The 14,074-nt window shown below is 43.0% G+C and overlaps 2 protein-coding genes across 2 annotated transcripts in view; one reads left to right on the forward strand and one right to left on the reverse strand.

Moving 5' to 3' along the window:
- Positions 1 to 2,268, reverse strand: part of LOC105988445 — a 14,896-nt gene extending 12,628 nt beyond the window's left edge. The window contains exon 1 of the mRNA XM_013020081.1: positions 1,748 to 2,268. Within this exon, the coding sequence (XP_012875535.1) occupies positions 1,748 to 2,268 (521 nt within the window). The remainder of the gene's footprint in view (positions 1 to 1,747) is intronic.
- Utp3 (UTP3, small subunit (SSU) processome component, homolog (S. cerevisiae)) lies at positions 2,098 to 3,747 on the forward strand. Its single transcript, XM_013020258.1, has one exon. It carries the CDS (start codon positions 2,267 to 2,269, stop codon positions 3,692 to 3,694), a length of 1,428 nt encoding a protein of 475 aa, XP_012875712.1. The 5' UTR covers positions 2,098 to 2,266; the 3' UTR covers positions 3,695 to 3,747.
- Positions 3,748 to 14,074: the final 10,327 nt, after the last annotated feature.

Here is a 14,074-nt window from a genome sequence, read left to right on the forward strand (position 1 = left end):
AAAAAAGCCGGAAGTGGCGCTGTGGCTCAAGTGGTAGAGTGCTAGCCTTGAGCTGAAGAGTTGAGGGACAGCGCCCAGGCCCAGAGTTCAGGCCCCAGGACCGGACCAAAAAAAAAAAAAAAAGTCTCATGGACTTACCTGCTCAGGCTGGCTTTGAACCCGGATCCTCAGATCTCAGCCTTCTGAGTAGCTACGATTACAGGTCTGAGCCACTGGCGCGTGGCAGGCCATGTATTTTCTACTTAGTAAAAGTTAACCTTTAAAATAATCATAAAAATGTGTATCATAAAAATACCTGCCTTATCTCCACACTAAATAATATACATAGGACTGCTTTGTGAACCATACCATGTTTTACACATATGAGTTAGTATTATATATATTCTGTGCTTGGTGAGGAGGGCATGTTTACAGGTGCTAATCCAGGACACTGCATCAATACAGTCTTAGGGGATGACAATTCAGCTTTAACTACTAAAACCCATGCTGTGCCTTATCTCTGTTAGGGATTAAAATTTTAAAATTTAGGGATTAAAATTTAAATCCAGCAATGAAGCTTTCTCTTAACTTTTTTTGCTGGTCGTGGGGCCTGAACTCTGGGCCTGGGCGCTGTCCCTCAGCTCTTCAGCTCAAGGCTAGCGCTCTACCACTTAAGCTACAGCGCCACTTCTGGCTTTTTCTGCTTATGTGGTTGCTGAGGAATCAAACCCAGGGCCTACATGCATGCAAGGCAAACGCTCTACCACTGAGCTACCCTCTCAGCCTCTCTTATTTCTGTTTAATGACATCTTGGGAAGAAAGAACAATGTGGCTAAATTTCCTCTGATCAATGAATGAATTTAGCTGAACTAGAAAAATAGCTTTTCTCACCTACAGCTTTAAGCTAGTCCTCTTTGATCTCTTCTTATTGTCATGGCAGTCCAGGAACTTGAACTCAGGGACAGGGAACTATCCCTGAGCTTTTTTGCTCAAGGATAATGGCCTACCACAGCTCCACTTCCGGCTTTGGGGGCAGTTGAATTTAAGAGTCTCAGGGACTCTTCTGCTCTCTCCTGCTTCTGCTGGCTTCCAGCTTCCATCCTCAAATACCAGCCTCATGAGTAGCTAGGATTCCAGGCCAAACCCATTGTTGTTTTGTTCGCATGAAATGCATCGTTGGCATTTAATGGATTTCTACAAATTACCATCGTCTAATACAATATGTGTAAGTGAAGTAAACTTGTTCTATGCTTCCGGACGAAGGTGTCTTAAACGAAACCAATGCTCCGTGTTCGTGCGCAAGTACTGGCCTCGCGTTCGCTAGGCTTCCCAAGCCGGGGATCCGACACGCGTCCTTCCGTGTTCACGAACTTCACGCGGTGCTAAGGTGACAGGATCCCGCTGACCACAGGCTCCCCGGGGGTGGGGGGGAGGATCTGCTTTGGCCTCGCGGCCTCCCTCGGGGTCTCCGGCACTGTGTCCCGCACACGCGTGGCTCTCCTCAGTGCTGGAAGCGCACACGAGGTTCCCTTCCACCCACCCCGGGGCGGGGTCCGTCCCCCAGTTCCCACCCCAAGGAAATCGCGGTACCTCTTCCCTTTCCCCCGAGGGTGGAGCCCACCGACCCCCGAGGTCCGCCTCGGCTCGGGGCCCCGCAGGGCTCGCCCGGGACCCCGGCTCCGCGGCCGCCGCCGGCCTCGGGCTGTGGTGACCGGAAACGTGGGTGCGTTCGCTGTCGGTGTGAGGAAATGAAAGAAAGAAAGCATACCGAACGTTAACTTCCACACTGATGAGGAGAGAAAACCAACCCCGCGCAGGACGCTCCCGCCCCTCTCGGGATCCAGTGACGGCGCGGCCCGCGGGGCCGTCAGAGCACGGGCGTGCGGCGCCCTCTACTGACCCCGGCGAACGCGCCGCGCTGCAGCACCGCAGTTCTCGCCCTTCGCCACGCGCAGGCTCGCGAGAGTCTCGCCGCGGAACGGAATTGTCGCAATTTGTTTCTAGCCGGAAAGATTTTACAGCGGCTGGGAAGGAACTCCCCGCCCATCTCCCCGCTCCGCCCCGCCCCCTCGGCCTGCGGGGCCGAGCGGAAGTGGTGGTCCGCGCGCCGCGCGAAGAGCATCCTGGGGACCGGAAGGAAGCGGAGGTTTTCGCCGGGGACGGCTGGGGTGCCGGCGAGCTCGCGTGGCCGGCGGCGGACTGTTGGACGTGACTTGTCGCGGAGGTGCGTGGCTTGCGGGCCGTGGTCAGAGGTGGCGGAAGTAAAACCTGCGACGGTGTGTGCGCCATGGGGAAGAAATCCCGGCGGCGTGGAGCGGCCCAGTGGGCGTCCGTGCAGTCCCGGGCCGGTGGCCACGTCGGGGAGGAAAATGAAGAGGACGCGGGGTTGCCGCCCTCACCCGGGAGCGCCAGTTACTACCAAGATCAGGTAGACGACTTCCACGAGGCACGATCCCGGGCGGCCTTGGCGAAGGGCTGGGCCGAAGTAGACAGTGGGGACGAGGAGGATGGCGAGGAGGAGGTGCTAGCCCTAGATGTTGATGATGAAGACGACCGAGATGGAGAGAGTACGGGGGACGAGGAGGATGGAGACGATGATGATGATGATGATGGCGGGAGTTCGGTGCAGAGTGAGGCTGAGGCTTCTGTGGATCCCAGTTTATCCTGGGGTCAAAGGAAAAAACTGTACTATGACACAGACTACGGTTCCAAATCCCGAGGCCGGCAGAGCCAACAAGAAGTTGAGGAGGAGGAGAGAGAGGAAGAGGAAGAGGCGCAAGTAATTCAGCGGCGCCTAGCTCAAGCCCTGCAGGAAGACGACTTTGGCGTTGCTTGGGTGGAAGCTTTTGCAAAACCAGTGCCTCGTGTAGATGAGGCCGAGACGCGAGTGGTGAAGGATTTGGCAAAAGTCTCAGTGAAAGAAAAGCTGAAAATGTTGCGAAAGGAATCACCGGAGCTCTTGGAACTAATAGAAGACCTGAAGGTTAAGTTGACAGAAGTGAAGGATGAGTTAGAGCCACTGTTAGGTTTGGTGGAGCAAGGTATCATCCCACCCGGAAAAGGAAGCCAGTACCTTAAGACCAAATATAATCTCTACTTGAACTATTGCTCCAACATCAGTTTTTATTTGATTCTAAAAGCTAGGAGAATCCCTGCTGAAGGACATCCTGTCATAGAACGGCTTGTTACCTACCGAAATCTCATCAACAAGCTCTCCGTAGTGGATCAGAAGCTGTCCTCTGAAATTCGTCATCTACTCACAGGTGAGGATGATGCTGTAAAGAAAGAATTGAAGCAAAAAGAAAAATTCACAGTGGCCAAGTCAAAGAAGTCTGTTTCCCAGACGGAGGCTGTTTCTACTGCAGATGTTTCTGATGATTCTGATTTTAACGAAGCTGCGTTGAAGCACTATAAAGAGATGGAAGACCGACAAAAGTTGAAGAGAAAGAAAGAAGAAAGTAGTACTGAAGAACAGGCCCTCGAAGATCAAAATGCAAAGAGAGCTATTACCTATCAGATTGCTAAAAATAGGGGACTTACACCTAGGAGAAAGAAGATTGATCGCAATCCCAGAGTAAAACACAGGGAGAAGTTCCGAAGAGCGAAAATTCGAAGAAGAGGCCAGGTTCGTGAAGTTCGCAAAGAAGAACAGCGTTATAGTGGTGAATTGTCTGGCATCCGTGCTGGAGTTAAAAAGAGCATTAAGCTTAAGTAAAAATTTTGTTTCAAGTTTTGACTGTTTTAGAATAATAAATTTTTTATTTTTAACCAAAATGATTGTTAATATATATAATCTAAACCTAATAATTTAATCTGAAGTTTTAAAATTTTTGTTAACAGAAATTTGGGTTATTTCTTTATTTGTTTTTTAAGGTCACACTAAATTGGGGGAGCAGTAAGAATATGCTTAGAAAAAGCCATGGTGTCTGAAAAGCTCTTCAATATTTTGTCATGTTAGCCTGAGAAAATTCCCAAAGTAATTAATGGAATTACAACACATAAAATGTTTCTCATCAAGAAAGTAAACGAGGGCTGGGAAGGTGGCTCAGTGGTAGAGCACTTGCCTTGCATGCCTGAGGTGCCCTGGGTTTGATTCCTCAGCACCACATAAGCAAAAAGAAAAAAAGCCGGAAGTGGTGCTGTGGCTCAAGTGGTAGAGCGCTAGGCTTGAGGTGAAGAGCTGAGGGACAGCGCCCAGGCCCAGAGTTCAGGCCCCACGACCGGACCCCCCCCCAAAAAAAAGAAAAGAAACCATTAACAATGGCCTTATTTGTAGGATAGCCTATGAGATTGTGGAACTTTGGTTAAAAGTGGAAAGGGAAAATTATAGACCTTAATTGCAATTTATAAATACTTTCTAATAGTCCTTCATATGGAAAATAAGGTAAAAATTCTATTTATCCTCCGATGGTAATTTACAGTGATTGCTGTTTTTATTCATACTCAGTTTCTTGAAACTCTGGTGAGTGGTTTAAAAAAATTACATTTTTCTTTATAACTATTCAGGTCTTCATAATGGGAAATATTGATAAACATAAAGTACTTGGATAATGTTACTGAAAAAAAATCAGTCTTCTCCGTTAAATATTGTACTGTACCTGCTAAGGATACAGAGATTAATGCTAAACACTTCCCATGAATGGTTGTTTATTGAAAAGGAAGCTAATGAAATTCTGGAAAGGTATCTTTGTAAGGGACACCTGCTTGAGAATTAAACCCAAAGAGTATCTTATTTTTACTAATTTTCTTACTCCTTAACAACCCTAGTAATTCTGTTCATGTCTTTTGAGGATGAAGAAACATGGTAGCAAAGAGAATTTATTTTCTATTAAGACTGGTAGGATATCAGCCCAGCCTTTGTAGCTTCAGAACCCATCCCTGTAATTCCTTTCTGGTAAAGTACATGTTTTGGAGTTACTTACCTGGGTGATGTTTAGTTAATGTCTTCATTTTGTAGGATTATTATGAGGATTAAGTGAACTAATATGTGTTAAGTATCACATAGTAATCACCTAATTAGTGTTGCATTATCAGTAGGAAATTAATATGCTAAACTTGGGAGAGGGGAACACATAAGAGAAAATCTGGGATAGGGTCCAAAACGATATCTAAAGTTAATATTTAAATTTTGGTGTTCTATGTCAGTCCCTGCAATATATATATATATATTATTGTGGTGAAAACAAAATGTTTAAAGGAAGAAATACCTCACAGGAACATGGGAAAAATTAAGCTTATATTAGATAACTTTCAGAAGCTTCACAACATTTTTATAAATATTGATTTGTCATTTTGAAATAGGATACAGACAGTGATTATCAACTTAAAAAGGTGGCTCTGTCATTTGTGAGTTAATACCAGAAGAAGTGGCTGGATTTAGTGTTTACATTTTCAAAAACTCATTTATTTCAATGAATGTTTAAAGACACAGATGTGCTGAGACAATTAGAAATGATGAGCGTGGTCATTTTTTATTGCTCACTATGTGAACATCACAGTTTTACAAATTGGTCAGTAGATTAGTGTTTCTGTTTCACAACTGAAAATGTAAATGGCTACGGAAAACGTAAAATACTAGATAAATTAGTGAACCAGTGACTTTCACAATCAACCTGGCTGATTAATTACTTGGGGCTAATTTCTCTAAGCCAGTTTCTAACCTATACTTTTATTTGTAAGGAATATAAAATGTCTCTTTAGTTTTTGTATGGAAATGAGTTTTATGAAAAATTTAAAGCTACCTAGTAGTCCACATATAGCAAACTGGAAAATGATTTTTGTAGTCTTAATAATTAGGTAACTAGTTATTTTTATTACATATCACAAAACATTTGATATATCGAAGAATGGCTGCAGTTCTGGCTGGTTCTATGAGGTGAAAACAATGGACAAATGGAATGGGGATATGATTTGAGTGGTAGGCCCTGAGTTCAGTCTCCAGTATAGACAGAAAAAAATGCACTCAATGACTAACACTTGCCTGACATTCACAAGGTCTTGGGATTGCCCCTGTTTTAAAAAAGTATACAAGTTAACTACCAAAATCATTCAGGAAGGGGTATCATACATGTAAGGGATCACAGTGCACAATGATGAACACTGAATGATAGGTCTGTACAATTCAGCTAAAATTTTAAGCCAACCTGAAAAATTCTCCATATAAATGTTTTCTTACAAAGGCATGGAACCTAGGACTTTGGGCAAGTCCTCTTCCTATTGAGCTATACCTACCTTGTCCCTATATCCTTGTAGATGATCCACTCCCATTTTGTTACTGGTTACAGTGACTCAGGATGGCCATTTGCTGCGTAGCCCAAGCTGGCCTCCAGCTCCATCTAGCCTCAGCCTCCTGATGTATACCACCATGTCTGGTGTAGTTATATTAACCATAAGTTCTAAATTATTTGATATTTGCTTCAAAGTAGAGGGTAAAATAATATATATGGTGAATTAAAATTTGGCACACTACAAAAGTACAAGACTGGAGGGCTGAGATCAAGGGAGAGTACTTGCTAGCAAGTACAAGACCCTGGGCAGGAGGCATAGCTCCAGTGGTATAGCTCCAGCCTAGCAAGCACACAGCCCTGAGTTCAAACACCAGTATTGACACACAAAGCCAAGTGCAAGATTCAATCTTTAAACCTACTACTTTAAAAAAAAAAAAAAAACCTGGGCTGGGAAGGTGGCTCAGTGGTAGAGCACTTGCCTTGCATGCATGAGGCCCTGAGTTCAATTCCTCAGCACCACATAAGCAGAAGAAAAAAAGCGGAAGTGGCACTGTGGCTCAATTGGTAGAGCGCTAGCCTTGAGCTGAATTGCTGAAGGATAGCACCCAGGCCCAGAGTTCAGGCCCACGATCAACAACAACAAAAAATATATAGCCGAACAGAATGGTTCACACTTCTAATCCTGGCTTCTCAGTAGTGGAGATCTGGAAGATGGCTGTTGAAAGACCAGATTGAGCAAAAAGCTGATGAGACCTCTGTCCCTAGTCCCCCTCCCCCCCCCATTTCAACAAACAAGCTGGGCATTGTGGTTCTTTTCTGTGTAATCAGGCACAGGGGTGGTTTAGAATGACATGGGCAAAATACTTAGCAAACCCTATCTGAAAAATGAACCTAAAAAGACTGAACTGTGATCCTCAGATCTCAGGGTCCTGAGTTGGTAAGACTGCAAGGATATGGCTTAAATGGTAGAGCATCTCCCTAGCAAGCACTAGCTCCTGAGTTCAAACCCATTACTAATATGTATGTATATAAGTTTACATGTTTTATTTGTATATTTAAATTTACGTTTATATAAATGTATATAATTTTTTTATGTGAGTATGTCATGGTAGTAGTCTGTGGATGTAATTACAGCACTCAGGAGGCAGCAAGATTATATGGATGTTAGCTGAGCTACACATAAGGACACATAAGTTTCAAAAATAAACATACCAAGAACCCATGGCTCATCTTTGTATTCCTAGCTACTCAGGACCCTGACATGAGGATCACAGTTCAGAAGTTTTTTGATACTCCTATCTCCAACCAGCAAAAACCAAGCTGGAGGTGTGGCTCAAGTAGCAAGAGCATCAGCTGAGCAGGCAAGTAAATGAGAGTACAAGGTCCTAAGCTCAAACCCTAAAGGCTGGCAAAAGAGAGAAAAACAGGTTAATGGTAGGGAGTTTGGCCTGGAGAGGGAGATTGAATTCAAATTCTGCTCCACAGTAATTGCCAGTTACTATCATTAATCCATTAAAATTTCTTGTGTTAATTTCTCTTTGGTTCTACCATAAAACATTCTAAAATACCTAAGCATCCATTGGTTAAGTTTAAAGTGCAGAGTCTTCCATGCAGTATGTTTTGACTTGGTCTGCTAGTGGTATTCCCAGTGGTCCCTGTTTTAACACAATCCACACTGGGTTTTTGTTTACCATTAGCTTAAAACATTTAAGCTATATGTAAAGGAAATAGGATGTATTACTGTGAAACTACAAAACCTCAAAGGCAGCCCTAGACCCATACAACAGAGCAGACAGAACATTGTAAATATCCATAGGTTCTTGCACTTGCTCAAGATTTTAAATACAAAACAATATCTTTACCCTAAAGCACTGCTTTAGTTGGATAGTGTTAATGTATAGGCCAACAGGTTATTTTTAACATGAGTACAGAGGGAAATAATTCACACTGAAAATAGCATATTGGTGCCTAGAATAGTCTCTTTTTTTCTTTTTTAAAAAATTTTTATCTTTTTAATGGAATTTTTTTGGGGGGGTCAGTTGTGGGGCTTGAATTCTGGCTGGCTTAATCGAATATTCTTAAGTTTAAGTGACCTCTTGTTTACTATTATATGAGATCAGACTGATGAGGATTTTTTTTGAAAAGCCAAATAAAGTTCATATTCAGTCCAGCTTTCCAGCATCACTTCTATTCAGGATCTCATGATCAAAGAAATTTTGATAATATCTTTAAAAGAAGCAGGGACTGAGAATTATTTAGAGGAATACATTTTGTAACCAGGAGCTGGTGGCTCACTATAATCCTAGCTACATAGGAGGCTGAGATGTGAGGATCATGATTTGAAGCCAACCTGGGAAGTAAGGTCCATTAGACTCTTCAATAAACTCAGAAATAACCAGAAGTTGTGCTGTGGCTTAAGTGGTAGAGCACTAGAGTCCAAGGACTCAAGGAGGGCGGTGGGGGGGGGGGGCTAGGGGGGAGGAAGAGAGAAAGATTCGTGCGTTGTAAAATGGAGAAATTCAAGTATGTCAACTTTGGAAGAAAACATGTTAGTAGAGCAAACATATTACAACTAAAGCTTTAAAAAGATGTTACTGGATGTCAAAAAAGCTATGACCCTCTAGCCTCTAGGTAGAATAGAGAAGGTCAGCAAAACCTTGGTAGGAAGAGGTGGAAGGAGCGAGTGTGTGTGACAGTTTAGTTGAAGGCAACAGGTGATGCAAAATAAGATAACATGAGACAGGAAGGGACTAGATCATCAAAACCTTCATAGGCAGTTAAAGAGCTCAGGTTACATCCCATATAGAGAGAGACCAAAAAAAAATTTTTAGGTTTTTTTTAAAATTGTTATAAAGATGATGTGTTAGGTGAGGCGTTACAGTTACATAAGTGAGGTAATGAGTACATTTTTTTTTCTTTTTTTTTTCTTGTTGGTCGTGGGGCCTGAACTCTGGGCCTGGGCACTGTCCCTCAGCTCTTCAGCTCAAGGCTAGCGCTCTACCACTTGAGCCACAGCACCACTTCCGGCTTTTTTCTTTTTGCTTATGTGGTGCTGAAGAATTGAAACCAGGACCTCAGGCATGGAAGGCAAGTGCTCTACCACTGAGCCACCTTCCCAGCCCCATGAGTACATTTCTTTTGGGCAGTGGAACCCCTTCTCCATTTTTCCCTCTCATCCCTACCCACAGGTTGTATAGTTTATCTTAACATAGTATCTAGAGATTACCACTGCTGCATTTGTTCACCCTTTGTTTCTGTGGAGGCCATGATTTTTAAGAAATGGTATGAGGGGCTGAGAAGGTGGCTCAGTGGTAGAGTGCTTACCTTACATACATGAAGCCCTGGGATGGATTCCGCAGCACCACATAAGCAGAAAAGGACTGAAGTGGTGCTGTGGTTCAAGTGGTAGAGCAGAGGGACAGTACCCAGGCCCAGAGTTCAGGCCCCGTGGCTAACAAAAAAGAAGAAAAAGAAGAAAAAAAAAAGGAATGGTATGACATTAGATCAGCCAGGTGCTAGTGTCTAACCCAGTAATCCTAGCTTCTCAGACAGATACCTAAGGATTGGGATTAGGAAAGTCCATGAGACTTAGTGCAGCTGTGACTCAAGTAACAGAGCTCTAGCCTTTATCAAAAAGCTGAGACAGAACCTAGGTCCTGAGTTCAAGCCCCAGTACTGGCACAAAAAAAGAAACAAGTAAACTTCTGTACTCATTCTGGAACTGCAAGAAAACTGGAATGGATTAAACCAGTAGAGAAATCAGCCATGAAGCCTTTGGCAAGAAGAAATGAAAAATTAAGGCAGAAATGACAGACTAAAGAATGGATTAGAAATCTAGAAGAGAATTTAGAGAACATAAGAATTGAAACAAACAGGACAAAGTCCAAAGGTAAGTAAAAGCAGCTATTCAATAGTTTAACATTTTTAATAAACACTAAATTGAAATTTTGGTAAAGGTCATAGAGGTCAGTCCTCTTGAATTATATTTCATAGGATTTAAGGAATATAACTGTTTTGGTAGATCTTTATTTTAAAAAAAAAACCAACACCTAGTTAAGCTGGAAACCAGTGGTTTATCTCTGTAATCCTAACTACTCAGGAGATTGAGCTCTTAAAATCATGGTTTGAGGCTAGCCCTGGCAAGAGAGTTCGTGGGGCTCATCTCCAATTAACCACCAAAGAATCAGAAGTAGAGCTCTGGCTCAATTAGTAGAGCACTAGCCTTGAGCAAAAAAACTCAGCGCGGGGCTGGGAAGGTGGCTTAGTGGTAGAGTGCTTGTCTTGCATGCATGAGGTCCTGGGTTCGATTCCTCAGCACCACATAAGCAGAAAAAGCCAGAAGTGGTGCTATGGTTCAAGTGGTAGAGTGCTAGCGTTGAGCTGAAGAGCTTAGGGACAGCACACAGGCCCAGAGTTCAGGCCCCATGACTGACAAGAGAAAGAAAGAAAAAAAAGCTCAGAGACAATGCTCTGCCTTGAGTTCAAGCCAACGACTGGTACCAAAAGAAAAAAATCCTGGTCGAAGTAATATGTAAGCTTTTCTTTTTGTGTTTGTTGGTATTGGAGCTTGAACTCATGGCTCAGCACTCTTGCCTGGCTTATTCATTCAAGGCTGGTACTCTACCACTTGAGCCATAGTTCCACTTCCAGCTTTTTGCTGGCTTATTGATGATAAGTCTTCATGAGTTGGTTTTGATTCTTAATCCTCAGATCTCAACCTCCTGAATAGATAGGCTTATAGGCATGAACCAGAACCCAGGTTCAACATGTTTAACATAAAGTCTTAAGTTTACTACCTTGCTTTCAAATAAGACTTTCAAGTAATACACAATGTAAAGCAAATTATTCAAGAAAACTACTATTTTAGAGTCAGCCTCAAAAAGAATATAACCTTCTCAAGTGATTATTCTTGCTGATTCCTGGCATTGAAAAACATATACAAAAAATACAGTATCAGCTATGACATTAATATCTAAAAGCCTTGAAATAAAATACATTAAATATTATCAAGATCACAAAAAGACAGTTGAGTGCTGTGACTCATACCTGTAATCCTAGCTGAGAACTGTGGATCAATGTTCAAAGCCAGCCTAGGCAGGAAAGTCCTTGAAAAAAAAAAGCCAGAAATGGAACTGCAGCTTAGTATAGCACTAGACTTGAGCAGAAAAGCTAAGTGATAATATCCAGGCCCTAAGTTTAAGGCCCAGTATATACACACACAGAATCACAAAAACAGTATTTAAAAACCAAACATGGCTGGGCTGGGGTGTGGTCCTTATGGTACAGTGCCTGCCCAGCAAGCATGAATTCAAGCCCTAATACCAATAAAGATAAACAGAGGCAAAATGAGAATAATTAAAACTATATAAAGAGCCAACTTACTTTGTTTCACAAGATTAGAAGAGCTAGATTCTTAATTATAGTGCTTAGGTTTTTGTCACTTCAAAATTACAGGAAGATGCTCTATATTTTCAAGAAGGAACAGCATGTTTAAGCTTGTTTGTTGTTTTTTTTTATAATCTTGGCTTACTTAATAGCTGAGTCAGCCTATTACGTCACTGAAGCTAATGGGTAGCTGTAATTATATTATTGATTTAAAAGCTAAAAGCATGAGAAACTAGAAACCATGTACCTTTAAAGAGAATTCACAAATATCCTTGCCTGTAAATTTTTCTTTTTCTTTTCTTTTTTTTTGAGTTCCTTTTTATTTTTTTTAATTGTGAAAATACCACACAGAGGGCTTACATTTACATGAGCAAGGTAATGAGTACATTACTTATCAAGCATTGTGCCTGTACATTTTAAATGACTGGCATTTCAGCCTATTACTCATTATCCTGCCACTTAATAATAGAACCCTTTTTCAAAGTATAGGGGCATGGTAACCCAATATGCTACAAGATTCCATAGTATGTTTCCATAGCTATCTGGGCCTTAAGAAAGGAGATAGCTGATGGCACTTAACTAGGTAGCATTTCATATTTTGGCTTATACTCTACTTACAATGGGGTAAGTGTAGATTCTTGCCAAATTCAAATTCTTTTTGGTTTGTTTTAGTAGACAGGACCCTCCCTAAGTAGACCAGACTGACCTCATGTGATCTTCATGCCTTAGCTTCTAGAGTGCTAGGATTATAGGCGTATGCCACTGTGTCTGGGCAAATTTTGGGCAAATTCTGGGCAAAAGGAGCCTGACAAGAACATAATGATCCTTGAGAATTTCTGCATGTGAAAATGGATAAAAGGTCCAGTTAAGCATAAGCATTAAAGCTCTATGTCTGGGGCTGGGAAAGTGGCTCAGTGGTAGAGTGCTTGCATGCATGAGGCCCTGGGTTTGATTCCTCTAGCCTTGAGCTGTTCAAGCCCCACGACTGTCCTAAATGGCAAATAATTTTATCAAGACACCTTCACAAAAAGATTAAAATAAAGCCAGTCTTATGTTGCATACCTATAATCCCAGCAGTAGGATGAATGAAAGTTTGATGACAGCCTAGGCTCCATGCTAAGACTTTGTAAATCATAATAATAATGATAAAGTTAAAATGTTGCAAGATGTTCAAAAGACTTAATAAGCTTCCCCCAACCTGTCAACCTAGTTTGCTTTTAAATTGTCCAAACCACCCTCCCCAAAAAAAAGATTAAATTGTCCAAACCATGAAATCTAATGATTAACCCTGTGAGGGACCATTTTTTTAAAGTCTTGTGTTTTTTAACTCTCACAACATCTCTGAATAAATAATATAATCATTTGACAAAAGAGGACGAATACTTACTCAAGTAGGACTTGGATCAACAGGTCAGAGGAATGCTAGAAACTTAAACCTCCTAATAAAATTTCTAAGGTTGCTTGAAGGCAGCTTCTTATAAACATTTTCCTTTTTGATGTTACATGTTTAAACGACTTGGTGAGGGATAGTATTTGGAGTTTTACTCGAGTATAGTAATAACAAAAAGATTTCCTTTGCTTTCCAGAGAAGTTTAACTTGGAAGCAGATGGTCAAAATGTTACACAACAGTGATTTTTTTAAACTGATTCAACATAAATTCTGTGTCAGAACTTTGCACCGCATACACAAAGCTCATCAGCTAGGAATCCAGCATAAAATATAGCTGTGGCCTGAGGATATAGCGCCGTGGAAGAGAGCTTGCTTTTGCATGCTCCAGACCCTGGGTTTGCTCCCCAGCTGAACCATGAAAAGCAATCATAGTAACTGGTGAGTCTCCGAAAAAGAAATGTGTTACTTTGAGCAATTCTGAGTCCGTGATCACTGAATCAAATATCCGAAATAAAGCCACAAGGGCCAATCACTAAGAAAACACAGACACTGGGAATCTGCACGCATTCAAATGTCATCCATCCTACACGGGTTGGCTTAAAATGCGCTCCGGGGGGCCAGCCGGCCGGGGTGGGAGACGCCTGAAACCTCAGAAGCACTCTGAGAGGAGGAGGCAGGAAGAGCGCGGTTCCCGCCAGCCGGCCGGGGCGACACCGGCAGCGGAGGCCCCGATCCAAGTGCAGATAGATAAATACCACTTACAACGCCCGGGAAAACCGGGAAACCGGAGCCAAAGCAGACCGGATCTCTACCCCACGCACCCCTCTCCGGCTCGGCGTGGGAAGTGCTCAAGAGTCCAAACCACGAGCGAACCGTTGAAGCCTGTGAATGGCGAGGGGCACAGTTGACTGCGCGGGGAGGGAGGCCCTTTCCACCTCACCAACGCCGGCCTTCCCCACCCCACGTGTCCCCGCGCCTCCGGGCTGCCCGGAGCCGGCGGTTACACCCCAACACGCCGCCGGCCCCGGCCTCCACCTCTCCAGCACCCCGGGCCCGGCACACCAGTGCGTCCCGCGGGGAGGGAAGGAGGGGT

This window comes from Dipodomys ordii, unplaced genomic scaffold (genome assembly GCF_000151885.1).
Source record: "Dipodomys ordii isolate 6190 unplaced genomic scaffold, Dord_2.0 Scaffold49, whole genome shotgun sequence".
Taxonomy (NCBI): domain Eukaryota; kingdom Metazoa; phylum Chordata; class Mammalia; order Rodentia; family Heteromyidae; genus Dipodomys; species Dipodomys ordii.

Bases quoted from the DNA above. Each gene is read 5' to 3' on its own strand.
- Utp3 (XM_013020258.1), top strand. From the start codon at position 2,267: ATGGGGAAGAAATCCCGGCGGCGTGGAGCGGCCCAGTGGGCGTCCGTG.